General features: G+C 40.7%; 1 protein-coding gene across 13 annotated transcripts in view; it reads right to left on the bottom strand.

Moving 5' to 3' along the window:
* EIF4G3 (eukaryotic translation initiation factor 4 gamma 3) overlaps positions 1 to 21,955 on the bottom strand; it is a 1,426,031-nt gene that overhangs the window by 838,957 nt on the left and 565,119 nt on the right. For 11 of the 13 annotated variants that reach the window (XM_078642564.1, XM_078642569.1, XM_078642559.1 and 8 more), the window contains 2 exons: positions 21,228 to 21,284; positions 2,348 to 2,487 (listed from right to left, as the gene is read on the bottom strand). In XM_078642564.1, coding sequence (XP_078498690.1) covers positions 2,348 to 2,487; positions 21,228 to 21,284 — 197 coding nt within the window. The remainder of the gene's footprint in view (positions 1 to 2,347; positions 2,488 to 21,227; positions 21,285 to 21,955) is intronic. The other 2 variants (XM_078642563.1, XM_078642572.1) reach the window with 1 other exon arrangement.

The following is a 21,955-nucleotide window of genomic DNA, read 5'->3' as shown; positions in this document are numbered from 1 at the left end:
GGGTCTGTATCTGCTGAAGGGTCTGTATCTGCTGATGGGTCCGTCATAAGTATCCCAGTAGCCATCCTGCGGTTGGATATCAAAAGTGTCTCTCCTCTTGCCCCCCTATATTTGAAAGTATTGACTCTTCAGGTGAGTATGGTGTAGGGTCAGCTGTCGAAGCAGGTGGTAACAGGTGAATGATGTACAGCAGGCAGGTGTGGTAGCCTAGTGTGTAAAGGGCTTGTGGCCTTGTCTGTTTTCTTTTTCTGTTTGGGCAGAGATGGTATAGACAAAGCCTCTTCACATGACACCTGCCTTTTGGCAGGTTGAGCAACAGTTTGTGGAGGGTGAGCAATTACCCAGCCTGTGTCAAGGTGGATCATTTACAATTAGCTGTGCTGTGACGCCAAAGTTTACGGCTCCGCCGCTCTACTCCGAGGCGTAAGTGGTTGTCTCCAAAGCAGTCAGCTTCACTGTTTTCTTTGGCATCGAGCTAGGGATGGGCATTTCCAAAGATGGCGATCAGTGCTGACCATGGCCAGAACGCACAGGTGGCCAAGCAATCTGATTTGAGTGTTCATAAATGGGAAGTTGAAACTTTGTGGTGGTCTGCTGGGATCGATGGTGAGGGAACAGTACTCACAGCTAGTTGAGCTGGAGGCAGGTATTGGATCTCTAGTTCTGAGCCAGAGCTATCATGGGGCAGAAAGTCTCTTCGTCTGCAGCCGACAGCTGTGAATGATGACCACCCTCGGACCAAAGTCGTCTTGTGTGTCGTCCGGGCTTCTACGAAAAACTTCAAGACACCAAGCCCCAATGTCACGCAAAGTCATTTTCAACCTAAAGGCGTGACAAGCCTCAAAGGTGGCCTTGTTGTGTTTGGGGAGAGGCACAGATTGCAGACTTGGTGGAGATCGGTGCGATGCTATTTAGTGTGACACCGAGAACAATAAAGAAAGGGCATCTGTTCCATCACAGTGTGTCGACATAGTGAGGGGATATGCCTAAGGAGCGAATTAAGGCCCGCACGGGGCCGCAGTCGACTGCAAGTTGCCCTGACAAATCTGAAGTCGTCGAGCCTAACGGAAGAGAGGACCGCGATCAATAACAATACCGACAAAGTATGAAGCAAGAAAAGTGCAGCACGACTCTGTTGAACCAGAGCATAACATCCCATGTCAGAATCAAACGGTGGAAGAAGACATTCTAACAATAGAGTCGATGACCATGCATATTACCAGTGAAAGGAGAAGTCACCGTACCTTGTCACTCGAAATACGTTTTTCAAAGAAAAATAACTTGCACACATCAGAGCACAACACTAGAAAGCAGGATTATGCACAGAACGTGTATCTACAGCCGCACATGCCTCAAAAATATGAGTTTTGAAACCACAATTTATTTGTGCAACAACATCAGGTAAGCATTGTATATAAATTAGGCTCCCAGTTTTCTGTTTTTCATCATTTTTACAGATAAATACAGACAGAAAACAATGTGTTTCCTGTCTGTATTCATTTTAAAGCGGAAACATTCAGAAATGTGTGCTTACTGTGAGGGACTCTTCAAGCTGCCCTTCATGAATGCCAGGCTGACACATGAGCATAGAGATTTCCTTAAATAGAGGCATATTTTAAGATATATTTGTATATTATGCTAATATTTACCTGTGGGTGTAGTGTTTTGTAATATTTGGGTGCTTAATTTCGAACAACGTGAAATACATCAAAGTATGAGTGCATGTTCATCGGCCAAATATATGTGGAAATCTACCATTTTACAAACTCATTTATTGTCAAAACACAAAATAAATATGAATAAACACCAACAAGATGGCCAAAAAATAAACATGGATAAATACAGACTGAAATGTGAAAAAAAATATACCATGAAACTGGCAGTCCTATATATAATGATATACGTGTGCTTTTTAAAATAAATCATCCTTGATATTTAAAGGCTTCTAAAATATTTTTTTTAGAAATATCTAAATTCCAAATTTCACATCTCTAGTAAAAAACTTTGTGGCATTCAGTCCTTAGACTGAGATGTAAAAACAGATTGCTTAAAACATGCCAAAGGTGTTCTTGGGCCACTTCCTCCCTGATCTTGAAAGAAGGAGCAAGTGGGTGAAATTCTGTTTGTCCATAAAGTAGCATTTATTTTTTTATAGTTTGTCCAATCCGATCCATAATTCATTTTCTCTGCTACATCTGTTTTTATTCCTTTTCTGTCAATAACACAGCGTTACCAGTTACCTCATTTGGGCTGCTTTCCTCCTCCTTACAGAAGAAGTTTTCCCCAAGACAGCCAAATAAAAAAAATAAACTTAAAGCCAAATGTACAAGAAAACCAGCATTCTTACTGTTTTTTTCTCTCTCTTGGTTGGTGGAGGAGGCTGTGGAGGTGGTGGCTGAGGCTGCTGTTGCTGCTGCTGCTGCTGCTGCGTAGGCACGATGATTGGTGCAGATTGATACACTGGCTGATTTGGGTAGAAAGGTGACCCTACAAAGACAAAAGAAGAAATCAAAAGCCTATTCAGGTCCCACAAGAGGTCAAGGTGTTCAGCACTAATACTGTGATTATTGAAAGACATTCCATTTGTCGCCTGAATTTAAAATCATGTGGCAGAGTGGGCTGTACCAAGGCTCGAACAGAGACCACCAGCTATTCTTCAATACCAAAAGAACTGTTGGTTGGCTGATTCCTTATTAGGCTATTTTTCTTGCCTAATAACTGTTGATTTTTGCAATATACCCAGAAGTAAGCTGCCTGGAAACTACGAACATGGCTACTTTCAATAGAAGCACATGAACAGTAAAACAATTCATGTAGATCTCAGATTTAAGCACATTCCAATTCTGTGCCGACTTCTTTGAAATGTAAAAGCCACAAAAATCGCAAAACAGGACCCGAACTTTGACTGCTTAGAGGGAAGCACAAGTAAGAATACGGTTGAATCATCCCAAATGCTCCAACATTGTTAAAAGTAGTCTCAACTTGCCCTGGGCTCCCCTACCTAAATTCTACTGGTGCGCTCTCTACTATTGCATAATCTACTACAAAAGCGACAGCACTGCAGTTTCACAACTGCAATTATGAATAATTCGTCACCTATTCAGTTTCGCTAGCTATTTTTTAAGAGTGTACGATGGCAATGCTTTCACAGGAAGATGGCCACTACCCATGAAGTGTCATTTGAAGATGTAAGACATTTTACAGCAGCTGAACCAGGGATACTGCCAGAGATACTGCCTCAATAGTCAGCAAGGACCCAAGAGATGCCGGACATTCAGTGCACAAGCCATTTGTAAGTTGTCAAAAATGTCTTCTATTCTAAAAGTGCACAGTGTGAAGAAGAAACTGAAATGACAGATCTGGTATGACTTTTCCTTCAGAAACAGTTTACAAAGCCCATAGTTGCTAATAATCAAAGCACAATGACTCTCCAGACTAAAATGATAATTATTAAAACTTGTTCCTCTAGGTAACCAATTCGATTTCACTAGTTACCGGACTTTCAAATTATATGTATGCAGCAACCTGGCACAATTCTCAAATTTCAACAACTTTATAGGTTGCAGTATAGAAGGATGAAAAACCTTAGCTTTATGCCACTGCTAAAGCAGGTCAATGAATAAAGAGAGGCACAACTAGGTTGATGTGACCAAGAACCATAACACACTAGAACAGTCATTTACTGTGCTATTTATACTCTGGCAGTACTGGTGGAATACCCATGCCATTATCATTATGGCTAATGTAGGAAAATTGTCTGCCTCGTCTGTCCCCATCACGCCCCCCCCCCCCCCGGTTTTCTTAAATACAGAGTTTGGTTTATCACTACAGGCCATCTAGGCCACTCCAGAGGAGTAGCTCAAGCAAGAGAAAAACAAGACTGTATTAAGTACAGAGATGCTGAGCGCTATCATGCAGCAGGATGCATAGGGTGGGGTTCCTTCTTTGGCATTTTTCAGTCTCTCTCAGTAGTAGTTGGACTTACATGAAGCCTTCAACATTTTCAGTCTCAAGATGTGTCCTAAACTGAAGGTAACCACCTTCTGTTTGGAGAAAGGGCTACGTATGTTCTATAATTATGGACCTCGTTTACAACACTAACCATAAGGACCTTGAATCAGTTCTCCTAAAGGGGTGTTGTATAAATTGGGTTGAAAGGTATGCAAGTTTTTGGCTGGAGCATAGTCCATGTTGCGTTCAGAAGGTAGCAGGGCCTTTAAACCTATACAATATGTGCATAATGGATAGGGTCTTGAAATCAACCTAAAAAAAACAGGAGCCAATGGAGAGGTCACAGGGACGGCGTAATGGATAATTTGTTTTTAAGCCAGCCACATTTCTACTTGGTCTAAATAACCACATTTTCTACCATATGAAGATATTACGAAATTAAATGAAAAGGTACAGACTGCAGGAAGTAAATGGTTTAAAATCCATTAAAAAAGGACAAACCGTGCGGGTCAGGACTATTTGATTCAAGAGTGGCAAAAATGAACAGAGGGCAAATGCCATATAAAATGACTGACAGCCATTTCTACAAATATTTGGCAAAGCAGCTCTCCTTTGTAATACCCACAAACAGGCAGTGGTTTTGTTAATATGAGTTACTACAATCCCACTTTGTGCCTCATCTTGCTGTGGAACTGGTAACCTAGGGCTCATATGACTTGCGCCTACAGGACTTATTAGGTACCCAGCTCAAACAGACTGTTGCGACCTGTGGCGGGCCCACCCTGCAATCCTGGATGGTCGCAACAAGGACAGTGAACCGGCCAGGACACAATGTGGCAGACCACATAGGAAAAAACTATTATCTCTGGCTCACAGGACCATATTCTGATATTAAGGAGTGTATAGTAGAGGGGGGGCGTGGCTTACGCCCGAAGGAGATGGCGGTGTCTCCCTACCTCTCCCGTGAGGCGGGGACGGAGGCTGGCCCGACGCGACTCCTTCCCTCATGCACGGCGCCTGAATTGAAGGACATGCTGTGGGAAGACATTCTGCTGCCCCCAATTCTTCTTTCAGCGCTTTTGTGAGGTTCTACGTTCGAAATTCATCAAGTGAGTGTTGCGCGATGTTGCTGAGATAATGGCCGCCATTTCGTCTCACCACTGACGGAGCACTGCTCCTAGCGGTCCTGTATTCGGTACTTTTGCCACACTCCACTCTACGGAATTGCCTAACTATTCTTGAATTTACACCCCATTCTACTCTTTTTTTTGTGGGGTAGTGCTCAAACTCGCCTGCCTGCTGCAATAGCTATTCCTCACACAGAATGCTGCCATTTTGTCCGCCCAGTGCCGGTGTTCATGTCTTGGCTCCATCGCGGTAATTCACCCGCTATTTTGCAGCGCTAAGCTTCCTCATTCTCCACTGCCTACTATAATATTCTCTTCTCTGGAATGAATTTGTGGACTTTCTGCTCAACCTTTTACTGCATGCCACCCATATAATGCAGTAACTATTAATCATGCATAACATCGTGCTACCTGTTGAGGTTCTTTCATCTTCATGTTCAAACAGCCTTTTCTCAAGCGATATTTCACCAATTTGCGCTATCAACTTACTTCAAGGACAATGTCTATCCTTTCCATTGACTAATCACACATCCGAAGCCTATATGTTTTTTCACCTATTTATACTCATTATTATGTTTAGCTGTTGTTAATGCTTTAAAGAAATGTCTTATTTATTTACCTGACTATTGCAGGCTGTCTCTTCATGTAAACATGTTTTTCATGCGGTCACAGTGTTTTTGAACCTGCAGCTCTATTGTTATTTGCATATAATCTTTTTTCTGAACTCAATATGTTTACTTCCATCACTTTTTTGCTACAGATGTAGGATCATTCTGCTTTAGATATCCCTATTCTACTTATTCAGCTGTCGCATTTTTATACTGTTCTGTTTCATAAAGGCACTCTTACTACTCATCAGGATTTATATCTCTCACTCCTAAATTTTAATTATTTCTGAAGTATTCACCTTCTTTTTGAGGAGACTTTCTAAAGTCTTACACAAACCATCCTCCTCTACACGAAAACATTTGGTTCATACGAGTTCTCGCTATCAGTGCTTAACAATGGAGGACTTACCTGATACTCCATCCTCCAAAGGTTCATCAACATCTTCCACTTCATTAACATCTGGTACTACGAAAGGCTCCACTAAAAGACTAAAAAAAGACCCTCCCTCTCTTCCTAAACAGTCCTCTTCAACCACAATGGATATTCTGTTAGACGAAATAAGGGCCTTGCGTCCTTTCATCGAGGAGACCAAATCTACGCTTCAAATGCTTTCAGACAAATGGTCCACTGTTGATGAACGGGTCACTATGCTGTTGCTTCACTGGAGACTTCTGTAGCTAAAGTTGACCCACTTTGCACACAGATCTCAGCCCTACATAAGCAGATCGAGAATTTAGAAAACAGAAGCAGAAGGAATAACTTGCGCATTTATGGCCTTGGAAAAGGATCAGAAGGATCTGACCCTATTGCATATTTCAAATCCTTTCTGCCAAAACTTCTTCACTTCTTCACTTGCCAGAAGGCACTAATCTCAATATACAGAGGGCACATCGTTTAGGCTCACTACCTAGCATGGCGTCTGTCTCACCAACGAAAAGACCAAGAGGTGTTATCCTGTATTTCCTTGAATATACTGACTTACTCACATTTTTGTCAGCGGCAAAAGCTATGAATCGCATAACTTGGTCAGGACAACCTCTTTATTTTTCACAGGATTATGTCAAATCAACAGCTGATCGGCGCAAGGAGTTTTTGTCCTTTCGACCACAACTGCGCTCTATGGGAGCACGCTTTGGGCGTTTTCACCCCTGTCTTTTTAAGGTGACTTTCAATAACAAGACCACCACTTACGATGACCCGCTGAAGCTAAAAAGTTTTATTTACTCTCAATGTCGACAGAATGGATACAGCTTCTGCATCTAGCTCTAAATAATCTTCTTTTAAAGAAGACGCTCAGTTCAAAAGTGTTATAGTTACTGTTCTTGATTGATGTTCAGGTGTTACATGCTGCACTGCATACATATTTTATTTTGTTACTTCCTTATTTTGTTGCATCTCATAATATCGTTTTCTTTACACAGGTCTCCTTCCTGCACGTCTCGTTCTTCCCTTATGTCCTTGAAGTGCGTTGGGCCTGCTCTCCCCTCCCGTCCTTCCCTCTGAGCTTTGGACGCGTCATTGTTCCATCGTTTAGGCTCACTACCTAGCATGGCGTCTGTCTCACCAACGAAAAGACCAAGAGGTGTTATCCTGTATTTCCTTGAATATACTGACTTACTCACATTTTTGTCAGCGGCAAAAGCTATGAATCGCATAACTTGGTCAGGACAACCTCTTTATTTTTCACAGGATTATGTCAAATCAACAGCTGATCGGCGCAAGGAGTTTTTGTCCTTTCGACCACAACTGCGCTCTATGGGAGCACGCTTTGGGCGTTTTCACCCCTGTCTTTTTAAGGTGACTTTCAATAACAAGACCACCACTTACGATGACCCGCTGAAGCTAAAAAGTTTTATTTACTCTCAATGTCGACAGAATGGATACAGCTTCTGCATCTAGCTCTAAATAATCTTCTTTTAAAGAAGACGCTCAGTTCAAAAGTGTTATAGTTACTGTTCTTGATTGATGTTCAGGTGTTACATGCTGCACTGCATACATATTTTATTTTGTTACTTCCTTATTTTGTTGCATCTCATAATATCGTTTTCTTTACACAGGTCTCCTTCCTGCACGTCTCGTTCTTCCCTTATGTCCTTGAAGTGCGTTGGGCCTGCTCTCCCCTCCCGTCCTTCCCTCTGAGCTTTGGACGCGTCATTGTTCCATGTGGCCTCCACCCTCCCTCACTTTGTATGTTCCAGACGTTATGTAAGTTAATCAATCTCCACTTTATCTTCATGTTTTCTGTCCTCTTCTTCCTACGTTTATTTCCTTTTTTTTACTATCTTCTCCTGATCTCTCTTTCCAATTCAGCTGTGTTTCGAGTTTTATTCGTTCTTATTACTCTTTTCATGCTGCTCTCCTACTTTTCTTCTCTCTTTTCTCTTCTGTTCTCTTTATTTCAATTTCAGCTCTCTCTAATTTCGTACAGTTGGCTAGTTCTACAATTAAGCATTTGTTTTTTATGGATATACCTTGAATGGCTTTTGATGTATTTCTACGATTTTTTTATTCGCATTTATTGTTATTGCTCTTTACGATTATGCTTTCACCGGCTTTTGTTGTATCTTTACGGTCTTTTTACATGCCTTTAAAAATTATATCTTAGAATGTTAGAGGTTTGCACTCACCTATTAAGAGACAGAGTTTTAACACACCTAGCCAAACTCAATGCAGATATTGCTTGCATACAGGAATCTCATCTATCGGATGAATAGTCTGCTAAACTAAAAAGGGGCTGGGTGGGGGAGGTTTTCTTTCCCCCAGGTGATGGCGTCCTTATTTTATTTCGAAAATCCCTTTCTGTCAAGATATTAACGAATTGCATGGATCAATTAGGTAGATGGGTTCTGGTTAAATTCACAGTAGATAATGTTCCCATTTCCCTTTTGAACATTTATGCCCCTACGACTGGTGACGCCTCCTTTTGGACCTCCTTAGCTCCACATATTACACAATATTATGACGATATCTTTATCCTCGCAGGCGATTGTAATGAAGTTTTTGTCCCTTTTTTAGATAGACATTCTGTTAGCGTATACATTCCTCACAAATCACACAAATCTTTTACACAACTTATTCACCAATACAAACTCATTGATGCATGGAGGCTCTGTAATCCCACCCTAAAAGAATATTCATTATTCTCACCGCCTCATCAAACCCAATCGCGATTAGATTATTTTTTCGTTTCACATCACCTTTCCCAATCCCTAATTGTTTCGGATATTGGCTCCATTTTGATATCCGATCATGCGCCAGTTACTATACATTTGGATATATTACAAACACCTACTCTCACTCGGAGATGGCGTTTTAATAACTCCCTCCTTCTCGATTCAGACTTCGTTTCTTCCTATACTTCTTTTTTTCATGAATACTTCTTGTTGAATCATACTGACGATATTTCCTTTCCTGTAGTTTGGGATGCATTCAAGGCTAGAGATTTCATTATTGGCTATGTCTCTTGCAAACGGAAAAAAGCACAATAAATTACTAATGATCTCTTTTCCAAAATCAAACGATTGGAACATTCTTCTTATACTTCTAAATCAAAGGAGTGTTCAAATGAACTCATCGCTACTAAATTCCAATTCAATAAGGATACCACAATTAATGCCTCAAATCTTTTATTAAGATCTAGTGCTAAATTCTACGGTGGTCAAAATAGGGCTGGAAAATTATTGGCCAATTATTTGAAAGTAAAACAAAATAAAATCAATATAGAATCTGTTTTTGGCCAAGACTGTCTACTGAAACATAAAGATGATGAAATTTTACAGGAATTTCTTCATTTTTACAAAACGTTTTATTCCTCCGAAACAACTTCTTCTGATCATTCCATTTGCCAATTTCTGTCCAAAATCCAACTCTCTTCTGATAACCCTCCAGATCTTTCTTCATTGGAAACAGATCTAACACAAAAAGAACTTCTTCTTGCACTGAAAACTCTCAAAAAGGATAAAGCTCCGGGCCTGGATGGTTTCACAGTAGAATTTTGTATTCACTTCTCAAAATTACTTATCCCCAAATTGCACATTCTCTTATCCACCTTTGTTGAATCTGGCACTTCTTCTGGCTCCTTCTCAGATGCTCTCATTTGTATTCTTCCTAAACCAGCTAAAGACCCACAATACTGTAAAAATTATCGACTCATCTCCTTGGTTAATATCGATTACAAAATGTTCTCAAAAGCTTAAACCCTACTTCTAGAATCCTATTTACCTGACCTTTTAGGAAAAGAACAGTCTGGCTTCGTTAAAGGCAGACTGCTTACAGACAATACTAGATTATTTGACATTCTATCTAAGACCTCTCACTCCTCATATCCCCTTGCAGCCATAGCTTTAGACGCTGAAAAGGCTTTTGATAGAGTAGAGTGGTCATATCTTTTTCATACTTTGGAGTGGTTCGGCTTTGGTCCAAACATTTCTTCCCTGATTTCTCCTTTGTATTCTCACCCAAGAGCAGCTATTTCGGCCAATGGTGGCATATCTTCTTTTTTTTCCCTTGGTAGAGGGGTTAGACAGGGATGTCCACTCTCTCCTTTTTTGTTTTAATCTTGCCCTAGAACCTTTTTTATTGCGGATCCGCCAAAATAGTGAAATTCATGGTTTCAACTTTCTACAGACCACATTTAAAATGGCGGCATATGCTGATGTTTTACTGTTTCTATCTCAACCCAAATCATCCCTTCCTGCGTTCTTAGATGAGGTCAATTCCTTTGCGCAAGTCTCGGGTTACAAATGAAATAAAGATAAATGCGAAATTTTACTCCTTACTAAATTCACTTACAAAACTGATTTCTTGATTCGGGATTCACATGGAATCCTAATTCTATTAAATATTTGGATCTCCATTTTACATCATCCCTTTCGGGCACAGTCACTCGTTGTATGGAAGATTGCATACAAAAAATATCTATTCTCACCACAAAGTGGCATCCTCTGTATCTATCTTAGTGGGGTAGATTAGATACAATCAAAAGGATGCTTTCTCCCATAGTTCTGTTCACGATTTCTAATATTCCTTTCTCTATTCCTTTAAAACATTTCAAGAGAATCAATTCCATCCTGTCTTTTTTTTTATGGGGACATAAAAAATCGCGTATGTCTATATCTAAACTGATTCGCCCCAAAACAGAGTGTGGGGTGAATTTTCCACACTTTTCCCTTCATCATAAATATTTTTTATTAAATCAAGCTTCAAGATGGATTTCCGATCCCTCCATACCTTCTCCTCTTTGGTGGACCCTAGAAAAGTCTCATATCTCTCCATTTTCTTTTAAAGAATATCTTTCGTTTTCTCGTAAGCCACAATTCTTATCTACTCCTATTCTTAAACATACTTCTAAAATCCTTCCGCCTCCTCTTCTCTCCTCTTTTTTTCGAGCAACCTATTTGGCATAATACCTCTATTTTAATAAATAATAAACTGATTTTTGGGAAATCTTGGAGAAGTGTGGCTCACTGGTTAGAGGCGGCAGACCCGTAAGCAGAGAACGGCCCGGGACCAGGGTTCGATTCCCGACGCGGCAGGGTCGTGGACCAGGGTCAGCGGACTCGATAATTCTCGCCTCGGTGCCTACTCTAGTCAGACACCACACTCGGCAACTCTGGGCATCAGCTTGCCTCATCTTCACAACGGCCCCCCAGACCACCGGGGATGCTTGGTCGCACCTTAGAGATACCCATCAGGGACCATCTCTCAGGGTGAGCCAGGACGGGTTCCCCAGCGGTCGAAGCATGGAGATACTCCTCCGGGAGTCGATTCCTAGCGCTATATAAACCCGCAATTAAATTAAATTAAAATTTAATTAAACAAGGCCTTATTTGGGTGCACCAACTATTTCATCAAGATCAAATTATTTCATATTCACTAGCTGCTACCTCTTTATTTTCCTCCCACTTTCTGCACTAAATATCCGACACTAACACATGCACTTCAATTAGCCTATAATGCTTATATCACTTCTCCTCCACCTCCGTGTCAGGAACCCTCTAACATTTCTACACTAAGATCCTTATTACTTCATGGTACCAAAGCTTCCAAGATTTACCCACTTCTCCATGCTCCATCAAAACCACGTGCTAAAACCAAGACAGAAGAAGCTTGGGAAGAGGATTTAGATATTTCCTGGCCTATTGAGTTATGGGATAAAATTTGGATAAAAATACGTAAATCATCTAGAGCTGCAAACACCACTCAGACACTATTTTTTGTTTATAACAGACTTTTATTGTCGCCACTTGTTCTTAGCAAAAGACATTCCGATACTTCTGATACATGTTGGACTTGTTCTGCACCACGTGCGGACTTACTCCACTTACTTTTCAAATGTACCTCAGCTCACACTTTTTAGGATAAAGTTTGGTCTCACATCAATACTTTTCTTCTCTAATCACCCTTTCTCTATTTCTCATATTTTCTTAGGAAGTACTTCTCCTATTTGGGATCACTGTACTTATAACATAAAAATAATTGACTTACTATTAGCAGTGGCCTTTCAACAAATTACCAAATTTTGGAAGGACCTAACCAAACTATCTTATCAGGCGTGGTGGTATGCAATATGCTATAACCCTAGATTAGACACAACATTTGTTTACCCAATGACTTTGGCCCCAAAACGGAGAGAACTATGGGATCAAGTTACATCATTTTTTTTATATGAGTGCTAGGTGTTCTTTGTCTCCAACCCCTTTACAACAAGAAGTTGCTAAACCTCCATGACTTCCCTTAGGTTGATATATTTCCTTTTAATATTATAGATATATATATATACATATTTTTTTTTATTTTATTACAAAGTTCCTTATGTATTTAACTGTTATGTACTTTACTAATTGCCGGTTATACTTGCATATTGTTTTGTAATTCTTTATTTATTCTTTCAATGTTGATCTCACTTGTTTTGATGTATGTTTTTCTCATCATCATTATTACCTTATCTTGTATATTTTCATCTTATTTGCATTAATAAACTTTTTCTCAACTTAAAAAGGAGTATATAGTAGAGAACTCGCACTATATTCGTGGGGGAAGTCTTACACGAAATTACATCCCAAGGATCAAGGACAAGTTTTCTAGGAGGCTTGGCCTTGTAATAGAGTATCAGACGTTTTAGGTTGAGATTGAACAAGAACTGGAGGAAGCAACTTGTCTCCACTATTCTAGAACCAACTGTTTGGCACGGACCAAATATACCAGTGTTTTGGAGGACTAATGGGCATTCTGTTCCAGCTTTTTAGAGCCAGACAACTATTCTTCTGACTTTTTGTTCATCACCGTTCAGACTCAAGTGCAAAAAATAATTGACTGCAAAGTTAGTGTTGCACTTCCGTTTGATCAAATTACAAATGAAAGGGTGAATGCGCCTTATTAGATGACTTGAGCTAGGAGCCTTGTTTCATGCTTTAAGGCCCAATCAGTGAGTGAGGAATACAGAATCAAGCACAGAACCTTTGCCTTTTTCAATTTAGGCAACTAAGTCTCAATATAAACCCATGGTGGAAAAAATAAATCATGATAGCACTCAAATGTGGCACATTGGGGATTATGCCTGAACAGACCTTTGGGTATAACCCAGTAAAGTGTATAGAGAGTACCAGTGGGTCCTGCTTTATGGCCGATGATTTGTTTCGGCCTCTGACCAGCAGGAAAGAAATCCCCCGATTTTGGAGAAGGGGACCTGGGTCCAGCAAACCATAATTATTCTCCAAACTTGGCCATACTTGTTCACTGGCCCCTTAAGTAAACACTTAACCATGGCTGCTACTGAATATTATTCCTAGACATAGATTTAACTTTTGAAACATCTATTTGAAAATCCTAGCCTCTGTACCGTTTTGCTAAATCTATGCCGGTTTGAAATCTTCTGCAGAGGATACCAAAACAACTGTAAGAGGAGTTACATTTCCTTGCTATTGTAATCCTTCCATCAGGGCAACATTTTTCATTAAGGGTAGTCCAGAAACACTTTTGAGTCAAAACAATGGAGGCTCGTGAAACGATAAATAGATGCAAACGAGGTGCCTGACAAATGTCCAAGAGGGAATTATCCCACGCTTGTTCATTGTAGTAACTTTTGCTCTCACAGAATGAGCCTTCAGGCCCCCAAGACGCTTCTTAGCCAAGGTGTAACAGCGTGACGCAAAGGACAAGCCCTCAGGATATGGTTTGCTTCTGGCTCACCTTCCCTTTTTTTTGCAAACCCCCAAAATCATTATCACCCCACTAGTCTTTAGTCCTATCAATATGGAAGCCAAGGACAAGGGTCGAACTGGAGCCGACTCTCCTCTTCTTTAGACTGATGTGGTGGAGCCCCGAGTGATGGGCTGCCTCCAATGAAAAGCGGACACTACTTTCGGGAGAAAGGATACACAGGGCCCAAGTACCAGCTGGTCAGGGAAAAAAGCTAATTGATGCTATGTACAGTACAGCTATTAAGAGCCTCAAAAGGGAGCACACATCAGTAATGTTATGCCCAGATTAAGGTAAATTTCCGCTCGAGTAAAAGGGGCAGGAGGTAACATGAGAAAACTTTTTTTTTAAAGTAATTTGAATAATGGCAGCTGATCATGCAAACAAAGGTTGAAAGGGACGATGATAGGTAACATTTAAATGTTACAAAGCAAAACATTACAAGGCTAAAGAAAAAATGGACAAAAGAACAATCAGACAACTTTGCCTGTAGCAGCCAAACTGCGTTTCCCAATACAGATTACACAGCCTGAATATTTGGAAGTAGATGGAAGAAATACAGCCAGCCCAAATGACATTCACTTTCTACATTGGAACATGAAAACTCTCAGAAGGTCTCACTTATGTTCCAATGTGCAGGCAGGAGGTGTGGTTGTAGCACTCTGCTTTGCTTTTAGTACAGCAAATCCTCCCACAAAGTCAAGCTCAAGACAGTCAGGAGTTCATAGCACAAGGCCCTCAGATCTCAATGCACAACCTCCAGAATCAGCTGTGCTCAGTACTCCTCGACTTCCTTCATGGCCCTGTGAGACGAGGGTCAGAGGTCAACTTGGGCAAAGTTCCGGCCACAGGAAAATTCTGTCCACTATAGAACCCCGTCGATGGAGACTGTGCAAAACTCTGGAGACAAGAAATTTTCGGATGTAGCAAAAGAAACTACCAAGGGTATGCTCTACTGGGCAAACATGAGCATTCCCACCTACAGGTGTAGTTGCCAATCATGGTCAGCCAGCTGACACCTGTTGAGTTAATCAAAGTTAAGAAATCCTGCTAGACAACTGACCATCAGGGAGGTTCTTTGAAATGCCAGCCAGGGCCACGACCATGACAACCCTAGAAGTAGAGCATGTAACCCCACTCTGTCCAGCTTACTATAGCACATCATGGCAGTCATGCTGTCCATTGTCTGATCCTTCGTGGATGGCAGGAAAGCTTTAAAAAGGAACACAACTAGGCAGATTTATGTGAAAGCACTGCTCCAACACCGATTGTTGAACTCCACGTTGTCCAGGTGACTGCTGTAGGCTAGAGAGGATGCATTCCTCATCACTGACCTCCAGAGTGGCTAATAAGTATGGCCTGACACCCTGCAGATTGGCATTTGCTATCTATCACTGATGGTCCTGGCCCACTTTGCAGGAGGTTTGGATCTTGTCTGCAAAGCCTCACCAATGGCGGGCTGGCTGGAAACGCAAAATCCACTGAAGGACCAACATGTTCATCTGAGCTATGGCAACAACAGGATGCATGACACTAGTAGATGAAGGAGCCACTGAACCATCGGGACTGAACGCTGGCTCTCGTCCGAAACATCAGGAACATAGCCCGACAGCCCTGGGCTTGCTGTGGCAGTAGAAAAGGTGGCCGTGGTCAGTATGGTCCCAAATGAAGGGATTTTTGTAGATCAGGTTAGGACTCGTTGATGAAAACTCCCAACATGGACTTTACAGGTGATCCAACACTAACTGAGGTTAGCATACATTAAACTGCCAGTCTTCGAGGTACAGGAATACGTATAGCACCGACCTGTAGATCTAAGTTGCAATGATCAACACTGTCTTCGGAAAGACCGAAGTAGCTGATGTAAGGTGAAAAGGTAGGAGGGTGTATTGAAAGTTAACTGTTCCCACTGCACAACATACCCATCCCCACTCCACTTCAGGAGCCACCTTGACTGCATTCATGGCAAGCAACATCAATGCTTCCTTATAAGTATGCAGATACGAACTGCCAAAGTTTGTGCCTCAACTGCGAGAAGTGTCCAGAAAGGAAAAGGTGCATTAAATTTAAAAAACTAGACAATTTGTACGACCTATTCGTCTGACATGATCAAGCACCAGTAGGGTAGGCACTACTGGATCTGGCCTACTAATAGGCACAGTTGTTTGCTTGACAGTGAGCTAAAGTGATGTTCATGTGTTTTAAGTCCTCTGTTGTAGGGCTATGACACTTCAAGATAGGGTGACAAACTGCTGGGACTGAAAAGGGTTTCAGCCAAGCCTAAAAACTAAAGCCTCATGAATGGCAACACGAGCTAAGAAGTGAAAGGTCACTGTTGAAGTATCTCTATAAGGAGGTTAACTTTGCAGTTTGGAACTGCAAGATCTAATCATCCGCTGTCCGGCAAACTACTACCACAAATAAGACATTTTCCTCAACCAGTGGCAAGACGGAGTCAGAGGCCCGACTGAATTCACTCAGGAGTCCCAGAGTTGAATACAGATTTAGGCGAGGAAGCCAGGCCACTGACATTATGTAAATGTATGTATTTATATACCAGTATAATGTGAAGACAGCAAATTATTTGCCTTCTCATCATTGCCCCTATTAAGAGGAACTGATTCAAGACATTGTTTAGCATCTATAAATGACTTTTCATTTTCCTAAAATGATGTTGTTAAGGAGGAGAACCCAGAGAGGAATCATCATCAACACAGGTTTCTGATTTAGTGATTGTATATTGCAACACAAGACAAACACTGGCAGAGTTTGCCTTCTGGTCTGAAGCTGAAATCATTGCATGCTAACCGGAACCACAGCTAGAGAATCAGCTAGAGAATCAACTGGAAAGATAAGCAGAAGAGGAGATAAGGATAAGCCAAGGCCCGCTGTCGGTGGTGGAGAGGTCTTGTTTCACAAAGGCATCAGTCGGCATAAGAGTGACTGGGGACACCAATGACTCAGAGGTGTCCGAAAACATGCCTAAGGGAGCAGAAGCAAAGTTTTACAACATAGTCTCCTTATAAACTGCAATTTGTTAAGGAGTCTATGATGGCCTGAGGAACTCTAGGCGCAACAGCTGCAGAGTCTGAACTGGATCCAAAGAGGAAAGTGAAGACAGAATCACAATCTTCAAATGCAGACTGAGTGACCTCTCCCTGGATCATCTGGATGTCAAGAAACTTTACTTGATCTTTTCAAGGATTTTCTTTGACTTTTTCCTTGACCTTTCGCTAGACCCACTCGATGAGGGTCAGCTGGAAAAAGGATCAACCTCAATTCTTGTGCTTGGCAATACTGAGTTTAGAAGCCACTCACCGAATGAATTATGGAATATTCCTTGCAGAACTTGGGGTTGTGTCCTGAGAAACTATAGACAGACGTCGTGAGGGTCTGTTACCAGCATACGCTTGTGAAACGGTTTGAAGCCTGTACTCTTCAGGTGCAATATCCATGCATCATGCCAAAGGTTCTGAAAGCAGGACTGTAGTAGAAGAACCTAAATCGGTAGGAGTGGAGCACCAGATACACATTGAAGAGCACTGAAAAAAGGAACTGAAAGCAGCGTGCACGGCTGGTACCTGTATGTTGATCTGTGTCATGGCAAGAGGAGTGACAGATGCCAGTGACCACACCTATAGGCGTACAGGAGTTATTACAACTGTTTCCGGATCCCTTGTTGTAAGTAGGAAGACTCAAAAGGTGAATAATCTGCAGAGATGTATCCATCAAAAATATATATCACACTAATTGGAACTGGTTATTAAGGTCAATTTGAGCCACCTGAGAATGCATCTTAACATGAGAATCTAAGGAACAATGTTTGGACAAGGTATGCACAGATTTTCACAAGGCAGCAGGGCAGATTTTCAGAAATGCTCATGTTATTAAACAGATGAGCTATTGCTACCTTCTGCCAGTGAGCATGAGCTGTAATCTCCCTCAGAGAGGGTGGTTAGCATTTTGAATAACTAAGGCATGAAAATATCCAGCTATCTATTATTTAGTCAAATACCAATCCTTCTTCCCTGAGGTAGAGTACATGAAACAAGACGGTTGTAATTCTCCAGCTATAGCTCTATATATGACATAGTATGTAGAACCTGCTCAATCAGGGATGTAGGGTTCACAGACTAAACGTATTAATTTATTTGAAAATCTTTGAAGATTACTCATGAAAAACCTTACGAGGCTCAAAAGAAGAAGTCTGAATCTCACATCTTTCTCTCACTGAAGTTATAGCAATTGCAAATACAAACAACTGTGTAATGCTAAAGGTCTGACGCAGGCAAACCATTAAAACATGGACACACCAATTTCATTAAAACAAAGTTTTTAATTGAATTAATCATACAACATTTTAATCTCTTTGCCTTTTGCATGGAGTAATAGAAGATAAATGTAATCAAAGAAGAATAGTGGAGGCACACCTTTGCAAGATGTAGCAAATAAGGGAGAGTACTTCTGCTTGATATCAACTCAAACACTACCCCATCCTACTGCACCAAATGCAGTACCTGTTCCCCTGAAAGCATAAAACTGCCTGGTGACAGGCTGTTTGCTTTATTCAAGATATTTAGTCACTATGGGAAAGAGCTAGGTGTAGGTATTGGGAGTTGAAGAGTGGCAGTCTGGCAAGCTCCACAACGTTAGATTGACATAGATCATCTTGCTCTGAAACTAGAAAAGCCGGCCCTGACCAGCACAAAAGATTCCAATGTGATCAGCTGAATGAAAGCTAGAAGCCCAGGAATGCTAGTGAATGGGTCAAAATGTAGCAATTAGAAGCACTTTTTCATAAAGTTCTGGAGTACCTTCAGTATGAGAGGAACTCAAGAAAAGGAGGGCAATAAAGTTTTTCATCAGTCAACTGACACGGCATTCACCACAAACCTTGTTTCTGAAAACACAGCGGAGACTGAAAATCATAAATGTTCAGGTATAGAACAATTTATTTTCTGAAAGACAACTCATAATCCCAGAGGACTGTGATTAGAACATGTGCCAATGCAATCTAAAAGGTTATCACCTTTAAGGGCAATCCTTTTTCAGAAACATGGAATTAAGAGATGTAATTATCTGGAAATACAGTGAGAACGTGCTCCCCTCTGCACTGTGGTTTCTTGGGTACTCTGGACCAGAAAAATACATGCATTCATTCATATTAAAGTTCTTCAGAGTCTAATGAACTACTCTGGATTGCAACTTACATATGTCAAGCATCATTTCTGCTGGCTGAAGACCGTGAAATTTAGTCTCCTTTAAACAGGCTCCCCAGACTTCACTAAGAACAATAGCTATTTGGTACATTTTTCTGCTCATGTCCGATAGTTTGTCTTCCCATTTTAGTCTTACTTGGTTCCACTGATCGTTGTGTTAGTCTCGAAGCATTATCACATTAAGCACGGCACACAGAATCAGGAAATCGAGTGAAGTTGTGGACCCAACATTGCGTGCAACGATCTTGCTTTGTCCTAATGACACCAAGGAAATTATGTTTCTCCAAAATAGAAACCCAAATCTCTCCTCTGAATAAAATAACTTGCATTCTCCTGTGTCTAGAGCAGTTAAGAACACCATTGTAGTTGAGCCCTTGAGGAACACTAATTTTCAAATAGTCTGACATGATTAGTAAGACCGGTTTTGATTTTAATGGATTGTGGATCCCCTTAAAAGTGTGTAACCAAGACTGGGCAGAAGAAAATGCCATCTATTGAGGAGCAGCCATTGCTGTCATTTATATGTAAATACATTTATATGTAAATACTTTCAGGGCAGACCTTAACCTGGTTAAAGAGGCCTCAAATTGATACAGCAGTGACAACTAGCAAGCTGACATTTTCTATGTGACAGAATCAGCTGCAAGTCACTGGGCTTGAGCTTATGTAGCAGTATGTATCTTGAGAATACTCCAGCTTTATACTGCCATAGAACTTTTATACTGCCTCCTTGTGGCACATGCTGCAATCATCTTGAAGATGTCGTAATGTTGAAAATTCTTCTGCAATGGTGAAATATGGATAGTATCCAGTGCCTAATAATATTGTGGTTTCCTCCAGGTCTGGAAGAAATTGGTTATTCTAATAGAGCACTCAAATGTGGAAGCAATCACTGGCTTTTGGCGGGCTGGGAAGGAGCCTTCGGGAGGGCTGTTCTAATTTCCTGATAAGCATGAGAGGCAATGGTTTTGATTGCTGCTGCTGAAAAGTTAGCACTTGTCCTATTATACACTTCTGATTCCTATTCATACAAAGGCTTAGATCCAGCTCATCTTTCTCTCTGGTCTCTTCAAATTCATTGTGTCACATCTATACTTCATACATTTATTCTTCTCATCCTGTTCCTCAAATAGGGTACCAAATGAAAAATGCACAACAAGATCTCTAGTGCTATTTGAGGTTAAGTAAATGCTGTAAGTCACAGAGAGGAGAAACAGAAACAAAAAACATCCTTAGCCATAAACTTGGCCTGGAGCTACTACAAATCACCAATGTTCTAATGATATGGTTGGAACCTGCCTGGTTTTCTGTAAAAATCATCATTGCTTTTTGTCCTATACTGGCATAAACGATGCTCTATGATGGTGTGAATCGTGTCACAGAATGAAAGATCAAATATCTCATAAGTGCATCGAAACTAACCACAAGAAAAACAAAAGCATCTGTAGTACAAATCCTTTTATACATCAGTTATCAAAAAATGGCTTACGGATGTAACACCTTATTTTTTGTAAAACCAAACTCAAGCAATCTAAGAACAATCTCCGACCTCTGTCCAGTAGATTTGTTCTGCCCAAGAGTCGTTTCAAGATTACTTGCCTTCCCAATAGAGTAGCGCTGATTTTATGTTGCAGTTTTCACTTTGTTGGGCAAAGAAAAATAATTTTATGTGCAAATTAAGGTTTCCAATGAAGGATTATTTAAAGGAAAGAATCCAAAACCTTACCACGCTTCTCTGCAAATATAAGGGCTAATTTAAAATCTAGATAATCTTTGCTTTTGTTTTGTCTGGGAGACAACCACGGCATTTTGACAAGGTCCAATGAGAATATAGCATTGGCTGGACAGGATTGATTTTCATCTGTAAGCAGGCAGCGTTGTGCTGTGACGTGGGCCATGCTTTCAGGATACAACCACATTGATTTTGCTCTTGAAATGTTTTCATATGAACGAGACAGCAAACCAAAATCACAAGGCACATGCAACATCTGAGTTTTTACCATGGATCAACTTTTTCTGGTCTGATTTGATGAACTCCTGCCTTGAACAGGTTTTACTAGCATTCACAAAACAATCATTTAGTGCACTCTTACGCCAACGATAGACAACTTTATCTTCATACCACTGGTATTCGGTGAAAAGCCTCGGTTCTCCATCACTGTCTGGAAAGTATTGACTCCTGGATGTAAGACAGATGGTTAAAAGTTAACAGTACCAAGAATGAGACAAGCCAACAGCCTAATGACTTTTTGGACACTTGTAACCTCACAATATGCATCTCCTTTATCAATCATGAAAAGTTATGACTCAAAACAAACACAAATAAGAAGGCTTCAAAAATATCGAACTTGTTTTTCTCATCCCATTCACACTGGTTTGAAGGTCAAACTTTTCAATTTAAGATGGCTTTCAAAATTCATTCACATTTGCTGCCAAGGAAACCAGTTTCTAACAAAACAAATACAAAACTAAGTGTTTCAATAGTTTAGCTCAAATGGTTTATGACCAATGAATTGGGACCCATTTTTTTTAAATATCTTTATAATCGCAGACAGTGTACATTGTCTGTACCACATCTACAATACAATGCGCTAAAGTGAACGTTTTGCCTAAAAGCAATCTAAACAAAAGGCAAAACAAAATACATTCAATCACATGGGGGTCCTCACCTTAGATTGTTGAGGTCAAAAAGAGATGAACTGTTGCTACTTGTTTCTTAAATAAGTGCCTCTTTCCGCTACTAGTGCTTTTTGCCAAATGTACGGCAGCCCTGCTTAGTTTCAATACATTATTGACCCTTCAGCATTTACATCCATGGTTGCTTGTCATCAGATTTTGTAGCCAGTGCCA

This window comes from Lissotriton helveticus, chromosome 5_1 (assembly GCF_964261635.1).
Source record: "Lissotriton helveticus chromosome 5_1, aLisHel1.1, whole genome shotgun sequence".
In the NCBI taxonomy this organism is placed as follows: domain Eukaryota; kingdom Metazoa; phylum Chordata; class Amphibia; order Caudata; family Salamandridae; genus Lissotriton; species Lissotriton helveticus.
Note: the sequence above shows the minus strand (reverse complement) of the source record. Positions and strands in the feature narration are given on the sequence as shown.